This window comes from Culicoides brevitarsis, chromosome 2, assembly GCF_036172545.1.
Source record: "Culicoides brevitarsis isolate CSIRO-B50_1 chromosome 2, AGI_CSIRO_Cbre_v1, whole genome shotgun sequence".
Classification (NCBI taxonomy): domain Eukaryota; kingdom Metazoa; phylum Arthropoda; class Insecta; order Diptera; family Ceratopogonidae; genus Culicoides; species Culicoides brevitarsis.
In genome coordinates, this window is record NC_087086.1 from 42,857,027 (window position 1) to 42,879,849 (window position 22,823).

General features: G+C 31.8%; 8 protein-coding genes across 11 annotated transcripts; 3 read left to right on the top strand and 5 right to left on the bottom strand.

The window, feature by feature from the left end:
- The first annotated feature begins 2,152 nt into the window (after positions 1 to 2,152).
- On the top strand, positions 2,153 to 5,060 carry LOC134831005 (solute carrier family 15 member 2). The gene is made up of 4 exons (XM_063844630.1): positions 2,153 to 2,562; positions 2,762 to 2,823; positions 3,411 to 3,751; positions 3,817 to 5,060. Exons 1-4 carry the CDS (start codon positions 2,520 to 2,522, stop codon positions 5,024 to 5,026), a joined length of 1,656 nt encoding a protein of 551 aa, XP_063700700.1. The 5' UTR covers positions 2,153 to 2,519; the 3' UTR covers positions 5,027 to 5,060.
- On the bottom strand, positions 5,045 to 6,524 carry LOC134831006 (nucleoside diphosphate kinase 7). 2 transcript variants are annotated; one of them, XM_063844633.1, is made up of 3 exons: positions 5,875 to 6,524; positions 5,392 to 5,818; positions 5,045 to 5,334 (listed from the first exon to the last, which is right to left on the bottom strand). In XM_063844633.1, exons 1-3 carry the CDS (start codon positions 6,339 to 6,341, stop codon positions 5,083 to 5,085), a joined length of 1,146 nt encoding a protein of 381 aa, XP_063700703.1. In that variant the 5' UTR covers positions 6,342 to 6,524; the 3' UTR covers positions 5,045 to 5,082. The 2 variants fall into 2 exon arrangements, with proteins under 2 accessions (XP_063700703.1, XP_063700702.1); XM_063844632.1 differs by having other exon boundaries at positions 5,050 to 5,334; positions 5,389 to 5,818.
- Positions 6,525 to 6,637: 113 nt separating this feature from the next.
- Positions 6,638 to 9,033, top strand: LOC134830513 (uncharacterized). 2 transcript variants are annotated; one of them, XM_063844020.1, is made up of 3 exons: positions 6,638 to 7,021; positions 7,094 to 7,319; positions 7,376 to 9,033. In XM_063844020.1, exons 1-3 carry the CDS (start codon positions 6,896 to 6,898, stop codon positions 8,884 to 8,886), a joined length of 1,863 nt encoding a protein of 620 aa, XP_063700090.1. In that variant the 5' UTR covers positions 6,638 to 6,895; the 3' UTR covers positions 8,887 to 9,033. The 2 variants fall into 2 exon arrangements, with proteins under 2 accessions (XP_063700090.1, XP_063700091.1); XM_063844021.1 differs by having other exon boundaries at positions 7,454 to 9,033.
- Positions 9,034 to 9,172: 139 nt separating this feature from the next.
- LOC134830253 (probable serine/threonine-protein kinase DDB_G0282963) lies at positions 9,173 to 13,195 on the bottom strand. Of its 2 annotated transcripts, XM_063843672.1 has the most exons (7): positions 13,071 to 13,195; positions 12,572 to 12,723; positions 12,415 to 12,515; positions 10,331 to 12,231; positions 10,119 to 10,250; positions 9,863 to 10,027; positions 9,173 to 9,799 (listed from the first exon to the last, which is right to left on the bottom strand). In XM_063843672.1, exons 2-7 carry the CDS (start codon positions 12,625 to 12,627, stop codon positions 9,584 to 9,586), a joined length of 2,571 nt encoding a protein of 856 aa, XP_063699742.1. In that variant the 5' UTR covers positions 12,628 to 12,723; positions 13,071 to 13,195; the 3' UTR covers positions 9,173 to 9,583. The 2 variants fall into 2 exon arrangements, with proteins under 2 accessions (XP_063699742.1, XP_063699743.1); XM_063843673.1 differs by lacking the exon at positions 10,119 to 10,250.
- A 101-nt stretch (positions 13,196 to 13,296) lies between these two features.
- LOC134830903 (uncharacterized) lies at positions 13,297 to 14,494 on the bottom strand. The gene is made up of 2 exons (XM_063844516.1): positions 14,407 to 14,494; positions 13,297 to 14,341 (listed from the first exon to the last, which is right to left on the bottom strand). Exons 1-2 carry the CDS (start codon positions 14,410 to 14,412, stop codon positions 13,349 to 13,351), a joined length of 999 nt encoding a protein of 332 aa, XP_063700586.1. The 5' UTR covers positions 14,413 to 14,494; the 3' UTR covers positions 13,297 to 13,348.
- Positions 14,495 to 14,538: 44 nt separating this feature from the next.
- LOC134832734 (cytoplasmic tRNA 2-thiolation protein 1) lies at positions 14,539 to 15,749 on the top strand. The gene is made up of 2 exons (XM_063846865.1): positions 14,539 to 14,614; positions 14,674 to 15,749. Exons 1-2 carry the CDS (start codon positions 14,567 to 14,569, stop codon positions 15,655 to 15,657), a joined length of 1,032 nt encoding a protein of 343 aa, XP_063702935.1. The 5' UTR covers positions 14,539 to 14,566; the 3' UTR covers positions 15,658 to 15,749.
- LOC134829216 (catalase-like) lies at positions 15,740 to 17,140 on the bottom strand. The gene is made up of 2 exons (XM_063842214.1): positions 17,134 to 17,140; positions 15,740 to 17,064 (listed from the first exon to the last, which is right to left on the bottom strand). The coding sequence occupies exons 1-2, from the start codon at positions 17,138 to 17,140 to the stop codon at positions 15,740 to 15,742; spliced, it is 1,332 nt and encodes a 443-aa protein (XP_063698284.1).
- A 49-nt stretch (positions 17,141 to 17,189) lies between these two features.
- Positions 17,190 to 21,673, bottom strand: LOC134832049 (catalase-like). Its single transcript, XM_063845938.1, has 3 exons — positions 21,453 to 21,673; positions 18,906 to 19,050; positions 17,190 to 18,676 (listed from the first exon to the last, which is right to left on the bottom strand). Exons 1-3 carry the CDS (start codon positions 21,507 to 21,509, stop codon positions 17,358 to 17,360), a joined length of 1,521 nt encoding a protein of 506 aa, XP_063702008.1. The 5' UTR covers positions 21,510 to 21,673; the 3' UTR covers positions 17,190 to 17,357.
- Between the last annotated feature and the right edge of the window lie 1,150 nt (positions 21,674 to 22,823).

Here is a 22,823-nt window from a genome sequence, read left to right on the forward strand (position 1 = left end):
AACAATTTTTGTGTCTTTTTAAATATGAATTGCAAAAAAAAAAACAGAGGACCAGCAAGTTGCTTGCACGGATTACACTTTAAATAAAATTCGAAATTTAACAAATTCTTCGTGTAAAAAAACAATGATGAGATAAATTAAATAAAATTGTCGTGTCATTTTTGTTAAAGCTTAGCAAGTTAAGTTATTCTCATCCCATGAAGAAGTCATAGCATTGATTTATATGAAGATAATTTCATTAACAATTTTTTTTCTTCTAGCAGCAGTAGCAGTAGAAATCATTTCGTATTTTCGACTAATAATGTCATTCAAAGAAAACTTCCGTATTTTTTCAAACTTAAAAACCCTTCAAAAAATTTCGTTTTCCGTAAAACACTATAAAATACTTAATAAGTATATGTTATAAAGCTTCTTACGTTGGAAGAACGTAACCTTTCACAGATTACTTGTCTTTTTAATGCAATTTAAATTTTATACAAATCCAGAGAAAAAAAAATAAAAAGAATATTTAACGAACCATCAAACAAAACGAGCAAACTTGTAATACAATATGCAAAATCACGATCTGTCAGGAATATCCCAAAACCTTTAGCAGAGTATCGTAAGATTTAATGTTAGAAAAAATTAGTTTTGATGGAAACTTACTCTTGATTAAATAAAATTTTCTGCATGAGTTGATATGAAATGTATTTCATTAAAAGTGGGAAATACCGACCAACAATAGTTTGTTTTCACACGAGGCTGTCTCATTTAATATATTTCATAAGTCTGCTTTACATGAACTCTTATCCTCTAACTGTTAAACTTGTCATTTATAAAGCTGTCTGTCTGTCGTCATTTTTTTTATTGATATTTGACGTAAATTACAATTGCGGTGCTCGCAAACTTCGTCATAAAAGCAGATGTGTAAATTGTTGTAATAATATTTCTCTTCATTTCTCACATTTTAATTAAATAGTCCAGAATGAAAAAGTTATGAAGCAAATTTGGTTAGGTATATCCGATTACTTCAATACCAACAGTAAAGAAGTTATGACGACACAAAATTAACCCAGAAATCATACTTGATTCATATCTAGATGTCCTTCATTAACATTTTATTACATATAAACTATCAAGCCTTATTGGAGAATTATATAAATAATGTTTATTTTATGGAAAAGTCGAATTATTTGATCAAAACTCTCCTGCTTGGCAAGACGTGCGAGAAAAGAACATGTGATATTCAAACAAAGTAAAACAAAGTAAAATAAGATAAAATATAATACATGTAATATGAGAGACAAATATACGATAAACTGTTTATATACAAACAAAAATTTCCGTAAGTTTAGAATTCAAGTGTAATTTTAAAAATGCATTTCTCTCCTGCCGTTCATACCAACTTAAATCTAAAGAGTGATTAAGAAAAGTATAAAATAATTACAAAACAAAGTAACAAAAGAAAAATTATAAATACTTGCCTACAGCTATAAATAAAAAAGAATTGAATATAAAATTTAAATGGTATTTTTGTAGTATATGTTCCAAATACTACTTTGTTTTTGGTGAATGAAAAAGGCTCATTTTGTGATTCTTTATCGAAAAAACATCAGAAATTTATCAGAATGAGCAGCGCGAAAGTGCTAAAAGACAATAGACTTTCAAAAAATATAAATCAAGTCATGAACAAAAAAAAACGTTGCAAAAAAACGGGCATTACCTAATTTGAAAAAGTATCTTTTTTCAGAGGCGAGAAATTTTCAAAAAAAAGAAACCAAAATTTTGATGCATCAGATCAGAATTCAAAATTTTGAGAGCATTTGCTTAATTTTGAAATTCGGAACTAAAATACAAACATATACTTTCAAAGCCTATTAACAACATATTACCTATTATAAAAAAATGAATATAACAAAAAGAATAGAAACAATGTTAATATACATCTAAATATCGCTTTTTAATACATCGGAAGCTTGACATTTCATATTGTAAAACCTTACAACTGTTCAAAATTATTGTAAGATGATTAAAATTTCTCCCTTTTTATAATTTTTTAAACGTGTTTCTTCATATCAAGTCATTGCGAAACCTTATCTAATCTATCTGTTTTGATATTGTATGAATTTTTCAAACGAGAATTACGAGTAAGAGTATTCTTATGTGCACAAACCAAGTATTGGAGCAAAAATTTTACAGGAGAGTGATAATGGTTCATTATTTACTATGGAATATTTAATCTTAATCAACGCGTCTTTTCGTGTCTTGATTCATTTGTAGAACATCTCAGTCGTCGTCAGATCGTTCTATGGTTTAGATCATTTTTCATCCTATTTTTATTTTAAAAGAAATCGGCATTGACAATATACATCGGCATTGTCAATATACGTACAATGGTTTGAAAAAAAAAAAATTAAAAAAAAGGTTATTTAATTAAATACCAAAAATATATTACTATAAAGTTATTGACTAAAGTTAGACAACAACGACAATAACGTTCTGACAAATGCCTCTAAAACGGTTTAGCTAAAGATCGAAAAATGCACAATTTTTACATCAAAAACACAAAGACTGATTTTGAAAGTAAGTTTTGATTAATTATTAAGTTTTTTTTTTGTATATAACCTATTTCACAAATGTAAAGATGTAAAAATTGTTTATTTATAGAAGAAAAAAAATCCATGATAAGAATTCTTAAAATATTTTTTAAAAAGATTGCAGCTATCTTTGGAAAATTACCAAAAACTCAAAGTTGATAACACAAATTTGAAATTTTTTGCAGCTCTACCAATACTTGGAAACGAGAAGCATCAGAAAAATTGTGATTATGGCTCAACAAAAACAGTAAGTTATGCAATTTTTGTCTGTCTTTCTGTCAAAATTATAAAAGTAAGAGTTATCACATGAAATGCAATCAGTAAAGAAATTAGAGTTTTAAATTATTTCTTAACGCTTTATCAAATAAGTAAAAATTCCAGTAGACTTATTGGATACTTTCTTATCAAATGATGAGTACACTTTGAAGTCTCGTGACGTTGATTACAAAAAGAAAGTACGAATAAAGAATATGATGCATGTATTGTACAAAGAGTAGTAAGTATAACTGATATAACGATCGTAAACCAAGTAAAACTAAAAGAGCATGTGATTACTTAGAGTTAATGAAATATTGAAAGAAGTAACTTCTTTGGTAACGTATTTCATGTATAGTCAATGATCAAAGATCACAAATGTTTACAATCACATGGGAATAGGTCAGTTATCAGTCACATGAGATATTTGTTTTTGTTATAAAATCGAATCAGACTTTGATGATTATTATTGTAAACTTGTGTCAACATTACACAGCATCTTGTTTAGGAATTCAATCTAATTAAGTTATATTATATTCAATTATATATGTTATGATATATTATATTACTTTATTGCAGGAAAAACCAACAAAAGACGATTCCGATTGTTTCAAATACCCTATAGCTGTGATTTTTGTATTAGCATCCAAATTCTTTGAAGCATTTGCTGCTAATGGAGTACGAACAGTTTTGGCGCTTTTTTTACATGATTCAATACAGCTCAGCGAAGACGCATCAAGCGTCGTTTTACATTTGTTCAACTTTTTTAGTCAATTTTGTCCAATATTTGGCGCAGTATTAGCAGATAGTTATTTAGGAAATGCAAAGACATTATTTATTTTCTACATTCCATATGCAATTGGATATGTTGGACTCGTTTTAACTACAGTGCCATATTTAGAAGAGATTATTTCGACAACGTAAGTTAAAATTTATCAGAAAACTATGTAATTGTTGACATTTAATTCCTTTGTATGTTATATAGGACTCTCGTTTACGTATCACTCTTGTTAATATCTATTGGAAATGGTAATTTACGAGCTTGTATCACATCACTTGGAGGACATCAATTTATTCTTCCTGAGCAAAAACCTGAATTGGACCAATATTTTAGTCATTACTATTTCGTTTATACGTTGGGAATCCTTCTAAGTAAAGTCTTCCCTCCCGAAGTTCGAAGTGTGACAACTTGCTTTCAAGAAGATGTTTGTTACACAGCAGTGTTTGGCTTGTTGTGCATCGTCTTTTTTGCCTCATGGTTTATTTTCCTTCTGGGATTATGTTTCTATAAATCTGAGACGCCACAGCATAATAACGTTTTATGTCAAGTAATCGCGTGTGTTTGGCATGCATTATGGAATAAAGTAAAGGGCAAATCATCATCAAATGAATGGCTTGATAGTGCTGTTGGAAAATATTCTGATGTGTTTGTCAATGACGTGCGATCGTTTCTGAGAGTTACTGTTCTGTTCATCCCATTACCAATCTATTGGTCACTTCTTGCGCAACAGGATTCCAGCTGGACCTTTCAAGCAACTCAAATGAACACAACAATTGCCGGTTATTACATTCAACCAGATCAAATTAAAGCAATCGGACCACTGTTACTTCTGCTCTTGATACCTTTATTTGAAAAAGTGATAAATCCATTTTGTCATCAATGTCAAATCTCACCTCTGCACAGCGTTAGTCTCGGAGGGTTTAGTGCCGCATTTTCGTTCGCTTGTGCCGGAATTTTGCAAATTCTTATTGAAAAAAGTGACTATACTCTCTCCGTAATCTGGCAATTTCCGCAATTCCTTTTTTTGCAACTTGGTGAAGTTCTTTTATCCATTCCGGGATTACAATTTGCCTTTACTCAAGCTCCGAGTAGCATGAAATCTGTTTTGACAGCAGCTTGGTTCTGTAATAATGCTTTTGGAAATCTCATTGTCGTCATTATGAAAGAAGTGAAGCCAGTACACGATCAAAGCACCGAGTTTTTCATGTATTCAATTTTGATGCTTTTGGGCATTGTTATATTTTCGTTTTTAGCACATTGGTATGAACAGAGATGGGAAACACGCTCGAGTGAAGGAATTATTGCTTCAGAAGAACAAACAATCGAAAAGTTTGTATATGTCGAAGAATTAGGACTCGGAAATTTGGAAGGAAATAGTTTAGAAAGTTTGAATAGTAATTGTAGCAAATGTTAAGTACTACTTAGAATTAAATAAAAACTAAATTTTCTTAAATTATGTAAATTTTTTTTTCACTCAATAATTTTGAAAAAGTATTCTACTTCTAATTGACAGTCTTCTTCCAAATCTGTGCAGTGAACGGCATTTTCAACTTTGTTTTTCCCAAATTTAGCTCTTAAAGTATGAGGGCGAATTTGTTTGGCGATTTCTGGATCTGTTGGTCCACAAATTCCTCGTAACTCGGAGTACGCATTGCTGTTATCGCTCTTTCCTGCAATTTCTAAAGCAATGCATGGTCCACTTGAGAGCTGAAGAACCATTTGCTGAAAAAAAAAATAGATATAAAACATATCCAAAGTAAAATAAAATAAACGAACAACATATTCCGGTACAACACCCTTATATACTTCGTAAAATTCCTCACAATTTTGTCTTTCTAAAAGACACATTTTCATAGCTGTTATTCTTAAATCGCTGTCAAATAAGGCATCGATGATCTTTCCTGCATTTCCTTCTTTGATGGCATGAGCTTTTATCAAACAAAGTGTGGTTTTATTCTCAGTTGACTCAACTTTAGGAGCATATGGATCTCCAAAAAAAGTCCTAATGTGAGTTTCCGCTTGTTGTAAGTTCTTCGACACAAACACAGCCGTTCTTAATGAGTCTAATCCAAATAATAAACGTGAAGGAAGTTTTGCATCTGGGTCTCCATGTTCTCCAATCAAATTGATCAAACGAGAAACCGCATCATCTCCTGATAATTCCATCATAACTACAGGTCCCGAAAGGAGTTGTTCAACTAAAAATCTGAAACAAAATATACAAACATCAAGAAAGAAAAAAAATATGTAAATAAAACTTACGGCTCTGCTGGATTTCCGCTGATATCGATATCATCTAAGATTATTCTCGCAAGTCCTTGATTAAGTCTCACCATTTTTAGCTGTTGCACAGTAAATTTCTGCTCATATAACAAAGTTATGATCTTTCCGGTACATTGATAAGCTGCTGGTTTAACGACAATAAATGTCTTTTGCCTTTTAGCGGATAGCTTTCTGCGTGTTAATTCATCAGCATAGTCTATAACGTTAATTTGCCTTCCATAAATCATCAATTTCGCACCCAAATAAAGATCAGGCTCGGATATTCCATTTAATTTACACCGACGAAGAAATGTTTTGCGAGAATGAAGATCAAAAAGCTCTAATGAGGAATCATTAGGATAGAAATAGAGGTAAAGTTTTCGTTCCTGCGCTTCATTTTGGAACCAACTAGCTTCAAAAACAAACCTATCAGGTTCTTCGAATACTTTTCGAGCTCCAAACGACATTTTATTGCTATGGAAACAACTATTTCTGAATAACAACCGACGCTTGCTGATACTTTAATAATATTTTCTTTGAAAATTGATGTTTTATGCACTTTTACGCACTGTTACTACTTCACACTTTAAATAACGTTATAAAACACATATTTCAACGATAATTTTTATTGAAACAACATATTCAGTCAAATAAATATGTAGCTAAACAAGCTTTTTTGATGAGCGGTTTCATTAAAAATGAACAGCTACATAATGTCATCGAGAAGACAGCTGTTTTAGTTCATTCAATTTCACAACACAATTTCCCTGCACTCAATACTTTAAACAGAAAATAAAATCTTCTTTTATTTTTGATATAAATTTTGTTCTCAGGAGATGCTGAAGCTCATTACTACACTTTCGGAGAAAATTACAGTTCCTGACTTGATCGAAACAGCTTCAACGAAATCATCACTTGCCATATTTGCGTTGTATTCATATTTTGCTATTTTTTATCTGATACTCATAATTTGTTTCTCCATATATCGAATCAATATATTCATGTAAAAAACAAAATAATAATGTGTGGAAAGGTCGTGAAAAAACTAATATTAGGAACTGATGCAAAAGTTGATGAAAAAATATTACAACACTTGACCCCATCACAAATTGACGGAGTGAGATTTCTGTATTGGAACTATGAAAATGTAAGTCGTGTTTCTTCAAATAAGAAAGCTATATATGCATTTTTTTTATTAATAATTTTATCTCTTTAACAGCACAAAGGATCGATAATTGCGGGACCAAATTGTCGTTTTTATAATGAATGGATAATAATATCGTTAATTTATGCAATAGTTTCCAATAAGAATAGACAATGTCGAAAGCCGATAATAATTATTACAAAAAGCGAGGGGAAAAAACTTACTTGGGTAAATTTCTTTCAAAACCTCTTGCCAGATGTATGTACAGGGATGAAAGAAGAAGAAACTAAAAAAGAAGACGGTATGTTTCCCCCTAAACAAGTTTTGCAATTGTAACACACAATAAATCTCTTTCAGGTAAATTCTTTTTAATCTGTGTCACGTTTCAAGAACTCTTGGAGATAAACTCAGAGCTTTGTTCTTCATGTTTGATAGTATTAGACGAAGTAAATTATCTCGATAAGGAGCTGGACTCAAAAATCATCAGAAACTGCTTCACAAAGGTGCCTTGTGTATTCGCTTCTAATTCGGAAACTTCTTTGCTTAATGATTTATATATATTTCATAAAATTGTCAAATACTGTAGACAAGAAGTGAGTTTTTCAGATCCTCATGAATTCATCAATACATTTTGTAGCAAAGAAAAACGTAAGAAACTAAGAGCTTTCATAAAACCATTTTATCTGGAGATATTTTGGAAAGAAGTAAAATATGAAAATCTGTCAGATCAAACAAAAGAGTTAAATTCATTAATATTGAATGCTAACAACTCTGATACAACTCTATCTGATAATTTTGATACTGCAATCTCCATTCCAAAAATCTCTCCTGTAGAAGCAGAAACTTGCAATATGTCGCCTCTGCAATTCGAAAACAAGTCTGATGATATTTACAACGCTGATACACAGCCATATATTTCATGTAAAGTTACAACACAAAGTGTTTATGGGCAAGAATCAAGCACATGGAGCTCTACATCGAAAATTTCCGAAGAATTACAAAAGAATCTAAGTTCGAATACCAGTATTGATCTTTTTAAAGATTCTATAGAATTAGAAGAAATTGCATCATCGAAAGAAGTAATAGTTATTTCCAGCGGAAGTACAATTGCTCGAAAGTCGCCAAAAGCTTCAATTATTATCAATCGCTGTACATCTTCCGAGGACTTATTTAGTGATGTTGATAACGAGGATGACAGTGTCTTATTAACACAGAATAAACAAACATTTCAACAGCAATCATCTGAACTCGATTCTCCAATTCCATTATCTCTACCTTCCATAAAAGCTCTTGAATGTTGCAACACAAAAATCAGCACCCCAATTGCTCAACTTGTGAACAACAAAGCATTTCAAGATTCTGAGTCTCCAATCGGGTTTTTATCTCCTAACTTTTGGAACGAATCGAAAAAGAAAAATTCAAACGAAAGTGTCTTTGAAATTACTAAAAACGATGTTTTTAGTAATGTTTTGCGAGTCAATGAGTATAATGAAATATCTCCTGTGACAGAAAGGCAAAAACCGTTTCCCAAATTTGATTGGAGTGCTTTTACTAATTCAGAGTCTCCCCTTAAAGAAATTCCTAAAAAAGAACCTGAAACTTCACCGATACACAAATTAAATGATTCTTCATTGACACATACTCCAACATCCAAGAGAACAACAACTCCAAGTGACAATGCGTCATCTAGCAAAAAAGTTTTCAAATCTGAAGATGGTTGGCTAAACAAGTACAGTCCAAAAGTTGTTCCTATTACACCGAAGAATAGACGAAAAAGACTTGAAACATTGTTTAATGAAATTTCAACGCCGATAACAAATAATTTGGGTCAAGATATACTAATGTCTCCAACAGATCTTTTTGAATAAGTTTGATGAATACTGCAATTCATAGCGAAGAATTTATTTAAGTACAAAAAGACAATTGTACTTATATTTTAGCCTTATTTTTTTTTTTTTTTTTTTTTTTTTGTTAAAAATTTACAATAAACATAATTATATAAATAAAACTTTAAATAAAGCAAAAAAAATCTTTTTCGTATATCATTTTGAAACTAATGGTAAATTTATTTACGTTTTTGCAATAATTTTTTACTTTTACAATAACTTAATGAATCTCAAAAGACTCAAGCTTAACTTTTAATTGGTTCAGGAATCAATTTTCAATATATTTATATGTATATAAATGTAAGTTGATTTTTATTAGGGATAAACACATGTAAGAAAAGTCTCTCATAAGAAGCATATCACAAGAAATAATATAGAGACAAGACACTACTGTAAACTGAGCCTTAAATGTAATATAAAAAAAAGTTTACTTATAGCAATAAATATTTAGATACTGAACGATGGGTCACATCTTAAAGTGTATACATATAGTGATTTACAAATAATTTTTCAAAGACTAAAATTAAATTTTAACAAATATTTTGTTGAAAAAAAAAAAGGAGAAACGATAATAGAGTTTTGAATATCATGAATGTTGATTCTCTTTCAGGGTTTTGTAGCTTAACAATGTTTTTATAAAAGGCAATTCCCGTGAAGATGTTTCTTTACAAAAATATTCTTAGCGTTTCGTGTACGTTGTTGGACGAGGCAAACCACTTCGTACAACAGTGGGTTGTTTCAAACCAGAAGGACGTGCTAATCGACTTGGAAGCGATTCTTTCTTGAGGGTAACAGTTGTTTCACTAATGTCTTCGAAACTATTTATTATATTGTGCGTTTCCTGTTGTTGTTGATGCAAACTTCCACGTGATGATGCAGAAGAGGAACACAAACTCTATTTAAAATAAAAAATAAATTATTGAAAATAATCTTTTTGAATGTGTTCCATTTAACTTACATTCGGAGAATATCTTCCGGATTCTGGATCGGAGTCATTTTTGTTTCTGAAGTTATTGTTGAAGACATTGTTGTATGTTTGATATCCAGAAGATGGGCGAACAAAACCACTTTTACTGATTCCTTGTTGAGAGCCATAAATGCGACTTGTTTCTTTTGTAGAATTCTAAAAAAAAAATCTTATTTAGTGTTTTCGATCATATTTATCTCATTGTATAAAAACATTTGAAAACAAAAAAAAAACAAAAGAAACATACGTTGTTATTAGACACAGAAGCAGGGACACGATAAGCTGATGGTTTCAACTGTCTCGTATTTGAAACAGGACCTTGTTTAACAAATTGCTTGCCAGGCAACTGATTGCTGTTGGCATTAGCAGATTTTTTTAACTAAAGACAAAATTAAAAATAATATGTAATGATTGAAAAATATATATATATCATGCAAAATGAAGCTCTTTACAACTTACGGGTTCACAAGCTGCTGTTTTAACAGATGCTGTAGATCTCATCGCCGCTTGTCCATATCTTGAAACATATTTTGGTGCAGATGATAATGGTTTGTTCGTTGAAACTAAGTTGTGATATGATTTAGATTTGGCTCCCATCGGAGATTTCAAAATTCCTATTCCAGATTTGGGTATTGTAACAGTTGTATTGCTGATATTTTCCGTAGAAGAATTTATTCGGTTGCTGTCGAGATGATCAATAGAAGAGGCTTTTGCAACCAATTGCAGTTGTAGAGATCCTTTTCTCTCATTCGAAAGGCCACTGTAATATTTTGGTTTAGATAAGGAACGACCACGAAATGGCACAGGCTTTTGTGGAATAATGGGTTTCTTAAAAAGTGGATCATCATCAATGTTGATGTCCTCTGTATCAACGATTTCTTGTTCATTTGCCTCAGATTCAATTTCTTTATCATTTAGATTGTTTTTTTGTTGTTCACCATCAATTACTATCATACCTTCAATATGCTTTTTCGTGATTCGCATTGTTTTGAATCTATCACGATTTTTTGCACGATCGGGATTGCCTCCATTAGTTTGAATCCCATTACTCTCTGCTTCTACATCCAGTGTAGGTTTATTTTCCTGTTCTTGTTCCTTTGGTAGGACAATGCCGTCATCTAATCGACTCCGACGATTCAAAAGTCTTTCACTTCCGCCAGATGAATTCATTGATGCATGACTTTTGCTCATTGAATCCATTAATTTGTTATCTAATGTCATTGTGCTATCCATTTTTTTTCGGAATTGCTCTTCTTGTTGTCGTTCGAGATTAGCTTGTGAATGACGATTCTTTATGTTTTGTAAACTCTGTTTGAATTTCTCATTTGTATCTAATGATCGCTTCAAATCGGTTATATCTTCCAAAATAACATCAAATCCTTCCTCATCTTGCGTACTTTCAAGTAAATATATGGATTTTTCAACATCCTCGAAATTCTGTAACGACATCCTCTTGTTATCATCATCTTGTTCTACTGTAAGTCGAGTCTTATTGCGTCTCGTGAATGTATTTGTTGGATGTGTTGTAATTGGCGATAAGTCCTCTACGACAATTGATCCTCCAAATTTTTGCATACGATTTTGATGAACACTTGGAGTAGATTGGACAGGAATTTGTGTTACTGTTCTATTAAGCACAGGAGAGCTGTAATCATTATTCAAGACAACAGTTGAATTCATCTTATCAAGACTATTTTCTTCTGTATGAGTGCTATTTTTGATAAAGGTATTGTTTCCATCCGTATTTCCAGCTATTTGATCAAAGGTTTGATTCAAAACAGGACCATTTGAAGTATTAAAAGTTGCATTTCCCGAGTTGACTGGCACCTTGAATGTATCATCTTTATTGAAGGTTTCGTTATTCAACTCCATCGAATTTTGAAGAGTCGAATTGCCAGAAGAGCGATCCTCAATGCCATGCATATCAGTCTTTAGTATACTATTGTCTTTGCTATCTTCGAGCAAAAGGTTTTCCGTAACAGAACTCAAAGTGCGTCGATTGCTACTTCCATACGATGTACTTCCACGCATAAACATATTTTCTTCATTTTCATTATTTGCATTCAAAAAGCATCCGATATTGGAAAAATCTCCGCTTGTAATCAGACTGTTGCCACACTCGTTATATGAGAGGCTGGAAGCGAGAGAATTTGGAGGACTTACATCTGTTATGAGGCTCCGTTGCATCATACTGACGCTCAGAGGATTTGTTAATACACCGCCGATTTGTAAATTCAAACATGCACGATTTGGTGATGGATCTTGATTATTTACTGTTGGAAAATTGTAGTCTGGATACTGCATCGATTTCTTCTTTGGTCTTGTAAATGTTCGAGAATCGAAGAATTTTGAAGATGACACTAAAATTTGAGATTGAACATTAATTAATTACGAGTCATGACATGAGAGGCAAGTGAACTAATTTTAACAAAACACCACAGGGAAGGAACTTTTTAAAACGATAAACAACTTCCCACTCGTAAAAAAAGTAATATAGAAGTAAGTAGTGAGCAATTAACAAGTATATATGGACAAAAATATACCTAATTGTTGTTGTGCTGTCTGTTGTTGCTCTTCAGCCCCCTCATTTTCAGTTGTTAACCTCCATGTTTTCAATATTTTTAGCACGTCGTTGTCGTTGACACTGAAAATCCGAAAGCTATCAATTAAAAGTATAACTAAGCTGACAAAATAACTTACCAAAATGAGTCATCCATTCCTAAAACCTGTTCCATATCAAAAATTTCGTCCTCCATGATTTTCTGACTGTTGTTTTCCTTTCTTTACTTGATTTACGATTACTATTCGCTTAATTATTTGACATTAACATTAAATAACATTAGCTGTTTACACTGAAATAGAGAAAGAGGAAAGTCCATAAGTATAGAAATAAAAGAAGAAATATGCAAATAAAACAATACATTAGTAGATGCATGCATACAATAAATGAAAATGTATGTACGATTTAAAAATAGAATTCGATAGAAGTTCATCTTCCTTCCTGCTGTATCAATTTATCGACTTGATTCTTTTTTCAATTTTGAAACTATTTCATAAGAAGTTTCTCACGACATTGCTCAACTAATTAAATTAAATTTTAAAGTTTTTATATTTTCTTCTGTGATGAAGCAATGAAAAGATTTGTTGGCAATTTTGTTACTTCTCCCTTTTTTTAATAAAACGCCTTCCCGATACTTACATTATTATCCTTAAGAATATGAACTAAGCACCGTTTTCTTAAAAATATTTGCTTATTTTACTCTAATGTTTTCTTTTTTTGTGATTATACTGAAAAAATCTGTAAAAATTGATTGTTTGGTAAACGTCAATCGCCTCTGTGCTCGTCAGATTTTGCAATGGGATCAGGACCGTACTCATATCATAATGTTCAAAACGGGCAAGATAAAAACAAACGTTTCGTAAAAATTAAAAAAAAAACAAATTGAGTTTATTCATGAAAATAGAAAAAAAGAAAAATCATCGTTCTCGCATATAAAGTACATTATCAGTCACTCTTGCGATCAATGGTTGAATTTTATCCTTATCTACACCGCTTTTCCACAATTCTCGTAAACGATTTTCCACAGTCTCGTATAAGGCATTCTTGTTTGAAGGGATTTCCATTTCAGACATTTGCATAGTAAAAAAATAAACGGATTTTTTAACTATTGGCGAAGTTGTGTCACAGAAAAAGTGAAAAGCTCGCGAAACAGGCGCAGGAATTTCTTGAATGTCTTTAACTATCATGATTCGTTGAATTTCCAATTTCGGTTTGTACTTTTCAATTAATTTTCCATAGTCGTCGATTACTTCCTGACTTTGTAACTCACTGGATGGCACGTCAATTGCTCCTCCCTTTGAATCAAGGCACAAAAGTGTTGTCGATACGATATGACTTAAAATTTTGTGAGCAACGTGTTGATCAGAATAAACGAACAGAAACACCGCTGGTTCAGGAGGCTCATCATTTTGAACGTGTTCAATTCCAGATTGTAATTCTTTCCAAAAACGAGCATTATACATCGGATAACGTTGACTCGATTCCAAAAAATTTGAACAGTTCTTTCGAGATTCCGAAGACTTAGGAATTTGGAAAATATTTCCTTGTGGAAAATATCCTTTAAAATCTATAAAGTATACTAATAAGCAAACTATTAAGCATACTATCGATAGCATAACATAATAGTTTTTAAAGACCAAGAACACGGTTTTCTCAAGTATTTTCTCAAACGAATTTTCATTCAATAACTTTGATCTCGAAAAACTTTCGTTGTACTTTGAAGATGTATGTGAGGTATCATCAGAATTTTCATTCAAAGTTATTGATTCACAAAAACTATCGTTGGGTTCTGAAGATATATGTGAGTTATCATCAGAACCATTATTTGTGGTATTTATCTCACTATCTTCATGATTCGGTAAGCTTTGTTTACGTCTTCCTTTTACATTTCCCTCTACCTTATTACGTTTCTACAAATATTAAAGAAGCAAATGTTTTATTCAGTAAATAATAATTATAAGTTTCAACAACTTACCGACATATTTATTCCTTCTCTTGGCTTTTTTGATAAATTGAAAACATTTGAATATTGTAACTTTTTGGTTTGTTTTGAAAAAAAGTGAGGTACGTAACTGAATTTTAACAAATACACGAGTCACTTTGGATTTCCATATGCAAAGGAAAACAAAAACATCATGCCTGTTGGTTGTAAAGGAAATTGTGGTAGAAATGCAATATTAAAGGTTTAGACATTAATGTTTTGCACGAGTATTTGATAACTTAAAAAAATATATCTTTTTAGAGACCAAAAACTGGCGATGCACTTTGCAAGGAATGTTTCTACAATGCATTCGAACTTGAAATTCACAACACCATTCAGAGATCCGCTCTCTTCAAGAAAGGAGAAAAGGTTGCTGTTGCTGCAAGCGGCGGAAAAGATTCAACCGTGCTCGCATATGTTTTAAAAACACTCAACGAACGTCACAATTATGGCTTAGATCTTTTCCTCTTATCAATCGATGAGGGAATCACAGGTTATCGAGATGATAGTTTGGATACGGTTAAACAAAATCGCGACGACTATGGAATGCCCTTAAAAATATTGTCTTATGACGAATTGTATGGATGGACTATGGATCGTATAGTTAGTACAATTGGAAAAAACAACAATTGTACCTTTTGTGGAGTTTTTCGTCGTCAGGCACTCGATCGGGGAGCAAAATTATTGGAAGTTGATAATATAGCCACGGGACACAACGCAGATGACATCGCTGAAACAGTTTTAATGAACATTTTACGAGGAGATACTGCACGTTTAGGACGTTGTACAGAAATTAAGACAAGTGGCGGAGGAGAAGATGCAATTCCAAGAGTTAAACCATTAAAATACACTTACGAAAAGGAAATTGTGATGTACGCTTATTTCAAGAAGCTCGTATACTTTTCAACAGAATGCATATATGCGCCAAATGCATATCGTGGTCATGCTCGAGCCTTTTTAAAAGATTTGGAAAAAATTCGACCTTCGGTAATAATGGATATCATTCATTCAGGAGAGCAATTAGCCTTCAAAGATACCGTAAAATTGCCTGAAAGGGGAATTTGTAGCACTTGCGGATTCGTATCTTCCATGCAACCCTGTAAGGCTTGCGTTTTGTTAGAAGGACTCAACAAGGGATTGCCCAAACTTGGAATAGGAAAGAAATCAAAAGGCGATCGATTGAGGAAAAGTCATGAAATGGCACAAAAATTTGATGCAGCACACAAAGTAAAAAATGATTTTTAATAAAAATAAAAAAAAAAAAATTTATTCAAAAAAAAAAATGAATAAATAAAAACCACAACCAATGAAAAATGTCAAAACTTTTTTAGTTTTTGCAATGATCACGTTTACAACGAAGTTGGTTCAATGTACCGTAAAGCATTTTTCCAAAATCGTTATTAACTCTTCCAAACATACGAATACCTCGTTCTTGGATGAACAAATCTGCATTAACTAAATGATCGGCAATATTATCAACTAATCTTCTTCGTTCATCTGCATTCAAAACCTTATTCCAAAAATCAGAAGCTTGCATATAGTTATCTTCCGTTGGTCCATCATCAATACGATCAGCTTCGCCATATATTTTAAAAGGCGGGTCAAGTTTTAACGCTCTCAATGATTCCTCGGGTCCTGCAAATGAATTGGGAAAATAATTAGGGGCACCATCCTGATTGTAAAATGACATTGCTCCATCGCGTTGATAATTTTGAACAGGACACTTGAACGGTGCATTAACAGGAAGTTGCAAATGATTAACACCAACTCTGTGATATTGTGAATCGCGATATGAAAGTAAACGCCCTTGCAAAATTCGATCAGGCGAAGCTTCAATTCCGGGCACAAAATGCCCCGGATTAAAAGCAATTTGTTCAACTTCGGCGAAATAATTGCTCGGATTTCGATTGAGAACGAGCTTCCCAACAGGAATTAAGGGAAAGTCTGCATGACTCCAAACTTTTGTAACGTCGAAAGGGTTAAATTTCCATTTTGTAGCCTCTTGTAAAGTCATTATTTGAATGTAAAAAGTCCAAGAGGGATATAAACCTTTTGCAATAGCGTTATACAAATCACGCGTCGAATAATCCGGATCCATTCCAGCAATCTTCATAGCTGATATAGGATCTAAATTTTTTATTCCTTGATCTGTTTTGTAGTGAAATTTACAATAAAACGGCTCGCCTTTTGCGTTAATCATCTTGAAGGTATTAGATCCGAATCCATGCATAAAACGATATCCATCCGGGATCCCTCGATCACTGAACAAAAACATGACTTGATGCACAGACTCTTGTCTGAGAGTCAAAAAGTCCCAAAATGCATTATAATCTCGCAAATTTGTCACTGTATTTCGTTTTTGTGTATGAATAAAACTTGGGAACAATATTGGATCTCGAATAAAGAAGATTGGAGTATTATTGCCAACCAAATCCCAAATACCTTCTTCAGTGTAGAATTTGATGGCAAAACCTCGAGGATCTCGAACTGTATCAGCATATCCCCTTTCGCCGCCAACTTGAGAAAAGCGAACAGCGATTGGCGTTCGTTTTCCAATCGAAGAAAAGAGCTTCGCAGCACAATATTTGGTTATATCATGTGTTACTTCAAAGTATCCCAACGCTCCTGCGCCTTTTGCGTGAACGACGCGTTCTAAAAAGGCATGAAATTATAATGATATTAAAATATAAAAAAAAGAAAAGAATATAGAAACAAATTTGCTGTGCATATTTCGTGTTTTTGTGAGGATTGTGTCTGCAAAAAAGTAAAACAACCCCTAAACATGTAAAAAACATTTTATTGTTTGTTGTGTTAAGCAAAGCCCATATAAAAAAAGTATGCTCCCAATGATATATAGATAATGTATAGGTAAGGTACAATAAATGTGACTAACATGAAATTAATGTTTCAAAAATGCAATAATTATTTTCGTAACAGCACCTTCTTTACAAGTTTGCAGTACGTTTCATGTTCAATGCTTCAGTTAATTGTTTTCCAAAGTCAGGACTTACATTGCTGAAATTCTTTACAGCACGTTCTTGAAGGAATGGCGAAGCATTGCACAAGTGCCCAGCGATATTGTTTATCAAACGTTTCTTGGCATCAGCATCCAAAACTTTATTCCAAAAAATGCTTGCTTGCGAATAGTTGTCTTCATCGCCTGTGTCATAACGATTAACATCTCCAACAAGTTTATCATGCTTGCTATCGATCAATTTACGAGCACGCTCGCATTCAGCAGGCCCGCTAAACGAATTTGGGAAATAATTCGGTGCCCCTGCTTGATTGTCGCTGAAACACATTGGTCCATCACGTTGATAGTTCTTTACGGGACATTTGTATGGACAATTTACGGGTAATTGTAAATGATTTGCGCCAAGGCGATGGCGATGGGTATCTCCATACGAGAATAAACGAGCTTGTAACATTTTATCAGGAGACGGTAAAATTCCGGGAACCAAATGTCCTGGATTGAAAGCAATTTGCTCAACTTCAGCAAAGTAGTTATTTGGATTGCGATCCAATACCATTTTACCGACCTTAATTAAGGGATATTCAGCTTGAGGCCAAACTTTAGTTAAATCAAATGGATTGAATTTGCATTTCTCTGCTTGTTCGAAAGTCATTACTTGAATTGACATTGTCCAACTTGGATAATTGCCTTTCGCAATAGCATTGTAAAGATCTCGAATTGCATAATCTGGATCTTGTCCATCTAATTCTGCTGCGCGCTTAACATCCATGTTCTTGATTCCTTGATCCGTTTTGTAATGAAACTTGCAATAAAATGGTTCGCCTTTAGCATTGACAAGTTTAAAGGTATGTGAACCATATCCGTTCATGTGACGATAACCATCAGGGATCCCACGATCACCGAACAAGAACATGACTTGATGCGTTGTTTCAGGACGCAAAGTGATAAAATCCCAAAACATATCAGGGTCCTTCAAGTGAGTTGCAGGATTCCGTTTTTGAGTATGAATGAAACTCGGGAATAAAATTGGATCTCGAATGAAGAAAATTGGAGTGTTATTTCCTGTCAAATCCCATATACCGTCATCAGTATAGAATTTTACGGCGAAGCCACGAGGATCCCGTGCTGTATCAGATGATCCAGATTCTCCTCCAACAGTTGAACAACGAACTGCAATAGGAGTGCGTTTGCCAACCTTTTCAAACACTTTAGCAGCACAGTACTTGGTAATATCGTGCGTAACTTCAAAGTAACCGAAGGCTCCCGCTCCTTTAGCATGAACAACTCGTTCTGTAAGTTGATTATTTTTATGAAAATTTTGCGTATCTTATGTCTGAGAAACTTTTGGTAAGAATTTCAACGAAACTTGAAAAAAGGTATAAATTAATAATTTTCCCATATTTTCTATACCAATTATGACTTCCATATCATGTGTACATATGTGTCTTCTCAAAATTTCCAAAGAAACCATTACCAAAAGTGCTCTTGTATGAAAAACAGATTTTTTAACTTTATTTACCTGGAATACGTTCACGATCGAAATGAGTAATTTCATCGATGAAACTCACATCTTGCAACAAAACAGGTCCACGAGGTCCTGCAGTTTGCGTTGCAGTTTTTGTTCCAATTGGAGCCCCATTACCCGTTGTAACAACTCCAGGGGCCTGCAATAAACATGAACAATAAAAAAGTTTGAATAATTAAGCAAAAAAAAAAAATATTAAATCAATGGAAAAAAAAAGTAGCGAATAAAACACCTGCTAACATACAACCGAAGGACGTTCTGCTTCACACAATTTCAATTCGATTTAGTATATAGGTTTTTTTTACATTTTTATAATTCCTTTTTAATAGGTTTCAGAAGAATAGAATAATCAGTTAGAAAGAAGAGAATCCTTGAATTGTTGCCTTCGAACTTTTAATTAATTTCAAATGACTTTTTTCTAATTAACAGTTGTAATTTAAGGCAAATTTATTTTTCTTTTGCATGCGTGTACAATATTTATCATTTCTCGATTGAATATAAAAAAATTATCAAGTTTATTATCATAGATATTTTTTTAAATTATCTTTTATTTGTGTTATTTTTATCAATTAGGTTTTAAATATAATTAGTTTGTACATTTATATTGCCAAGCGTTAATTTGCCTTTGGTTTCTCAGATAAGAAAACAAGTATGTACATATACTTCCATTAGTAAAAGAAAATTTACTAAATTATGTTTTAAAATTAAACATAAAATATATTTTCGCATGTCACATGCATGCAAATCTCCATTACTTTGCCGGTTTTAGGTGATTATGCAATTCTCACAACATGACTTCAATCGTATAAAAAAGTTTCATATTATAATTTTGTTTGTTTGCAAATCTAACCGGTTATTAATAAGAAGTTATAAGAGAAATAAGTATCTGACTTTATTACTCACACTGAAATCAAGTAAAGCAAATACAGAATTAAAACAAACATCATTTTTGTATTAAAAGAAAAAAATATGGTCGAAAAAAACCTGTTTAAACCATTTCTACAACAAACATTTTATTTAGTTATGATTCTCATCGTCATTCTTTCCAACTGCAAATTCGTTCAACTTATATCTTTTTTGTATATTTTTATCATGCGTTGCAAAATGATTTTATTTTTATTACATTTCTACCTTAAAAAGCGGCGACAACGACAAATTATTATAAATTTTAGAATTTAAAATTAAGTTGTCTGTTGTTTTCTTTGTCACGTATACATATTGACACAAACAAAAATACATTTTTATACAAAAATGGTAGAGCATCGATATTAACCGGCGTAATTTTCATATTAAGTTTAAGTATGAAGATTAAAATATTTAAATGAATAACCAGACGTTCCATTCATTGATTTTCTTATTAGCAACTAAAAGTTATGAGTTTTGATATTTATAATTATCAATTATGAATTATTTTATTAAAAAGCATGCCATTCTCCTTGTTAGGATACGGTTAATTGATTTGTACGTGAAAAATACTTGAAATAATTTATTGCCACAACTTGGAAATACGTGAGTAACATAAATATGCAACAATGATAATAAATAACTGCATTTATGTTGTCTCGGACTTTTGTATTTTACACATTGCACTTATTTATATCTTGCATATATAACATGGAATTCTATTTAATGAATGAATAGTGTTTTCACCTCTCTTATGTACTTAAGTACTTTGGATTTTAGTAAGTGAATGGAGATTTAAAAAAAATCACGATAAAAAAAATCAGGTTTAAGAAATTATTTTTTTTTTTCAGAAATACATTCTTATATCTAACCATCCTCAAATAAACACGTTTTTTTTCAACCAATAATTATAATAATTGTTAGAAAAATATATTTAAGAACAAATTAATTAGCGATTTATTTTTAAGTTCTATTAGAATTTTATCGACGGTATTTATAAGAAGAGAAGTATTAAAAAACTAATGTCTTGTCTATTCAATGAAATTCTCAAACAATTGAAAAAAATTACAAACAAAATAAAGACTAGATTCTTCACGATCCATCAGGTATAAATCCTTTGTACAAAAAGCAATTGCTAATTAATTTCAACCGTTTCACAAAAAACAATAAAAAATAACGTACGCTATCTAATAAAACGAACAAAATAGATAAGCGTCTGTACATTTATACATTTGCAGTAGGTACAAAGGCTACAAAACTTTCAAATACTAACCAAAAAAAAAATCCAACCCTCTAACATTTAATTTGATATGAAAACGCAACGCTTAAAATCAAAGGTTACTTTTGTCAGTTTGTTTATTGTTTTTTACGCTTCATGAGATTGTTTTTCTTCTTATCGTGTAACCTTTTTGAAAAACTGATAGACCTCAGATAAAACAAACGAACAAATAATTTTTTTTTTGTTCTCAAAAAAAAACTACAACTTTCACTTTCAATGTCATATTACAATCATTTTTGTGGTTCGTGGTTCCTTAAGTTTCAATATTTACATAATATTCCTTTCAAGTCGTAATTTATTTATTCACACAATTAACAATTATAATTCGTACAATGATTAAAAACAACAACATGACATACCTTGACCGTATCTTTGAAGTTGTTCAATTGGTTCTCTGCTGGATTGCGATTTGCCATCTTTTTATTGTATTTTTTTTGCTTATCTTTATTTTTATATATCGACGTGCACTAACACAGTTGAATAAGAAGGTTAATATTTGTTCTGACAAGAGGTGATTAGGGACAAAACACTTGAAAGTTGGCAACAACCAAATTCACTGTTGGACGACTCAAAAGCAAGTAATGAAAACAATACTGTGTGACGATATTTATAGGCAATTGACCGGTACAGTAGAGAATGTATATAATGGAGAGTCATAATTAAGAAAAAAAAGTTATTTAGTACAAGTAAATACTTAGTAAAAACAAAATATTTAAATTGTCAAACTGAAATTTGTAATGAGAAACACGCCATACATTTTTACAAAAAGAAAGATAATTAAAAGAATTTTACATCGCAGGACGACGACTGTACTGTCAAAAACAACAAATGATTTGGAAACGAAACACTTGGCAGGGTTGTAATAGTTTAAAACCAAATGAATTACGTTATCGTTTCATTTTATTTTTCGTACACTTTTTGTATAAATTCTATTTATTCTTTTTTTAGTTAAAACAACTTCAATAAAAAAATAAATTTAAGTTTTGATTGTTTAAATATTCAAATCTGAAATTCATAAGCTCAATCATTATTTTACTTGGCTGAGAAAATTTGATATTGAAAATTTCTCTCATTCAAATGTAAAAAGAGAATAAATGTAAAATGGTGAAGAAAAGAGAGCGCAGCAACTGATAACACAAAACAATAACAAACACACGAGAGTGAATACGAAAATTTTCCGAACGTGTACTCACTTACTTGATAAACGGAAATTAAAGGTAACACAGAGATTCGTCTCTCCTTAAAAAAGTATTATATCCAACAAAGAACAACGTTAGTTAGTGCTCTCTCATGTGTGTAATCTTAATGTTTATAGAAGCACGGCGTTGACACATTACTATATTATGTATTTCGAGTTAGTCGACATTTGTCCGTTGCATGAGGTGTTTGTTCAGAAACAGCAAAATTAATTTTTATTGAAAAAAACTTTTTTTTATTCATTACAAAAAACAACGCAAGAGCTAAACGAAAAGTGACGTAAAACATCATATTATTCAACTAGTTAAACTTAATATTAATTATCCTCGTCTTTGAATACAACAATTATTTTTAATTGATTAATTTTAGCTCTTTTTCCATGAAAACAGGATAAACACGTCTGTGAACAAAAAAGAAAATGTGAAAAATGAACATTTAATAAAGACATACCCTGACCACAACTTGAAAATCAATTCCAAATTACTGTGAATGATACATCGATATCGTTATTAAAATATCGTCGTTTTCATCAT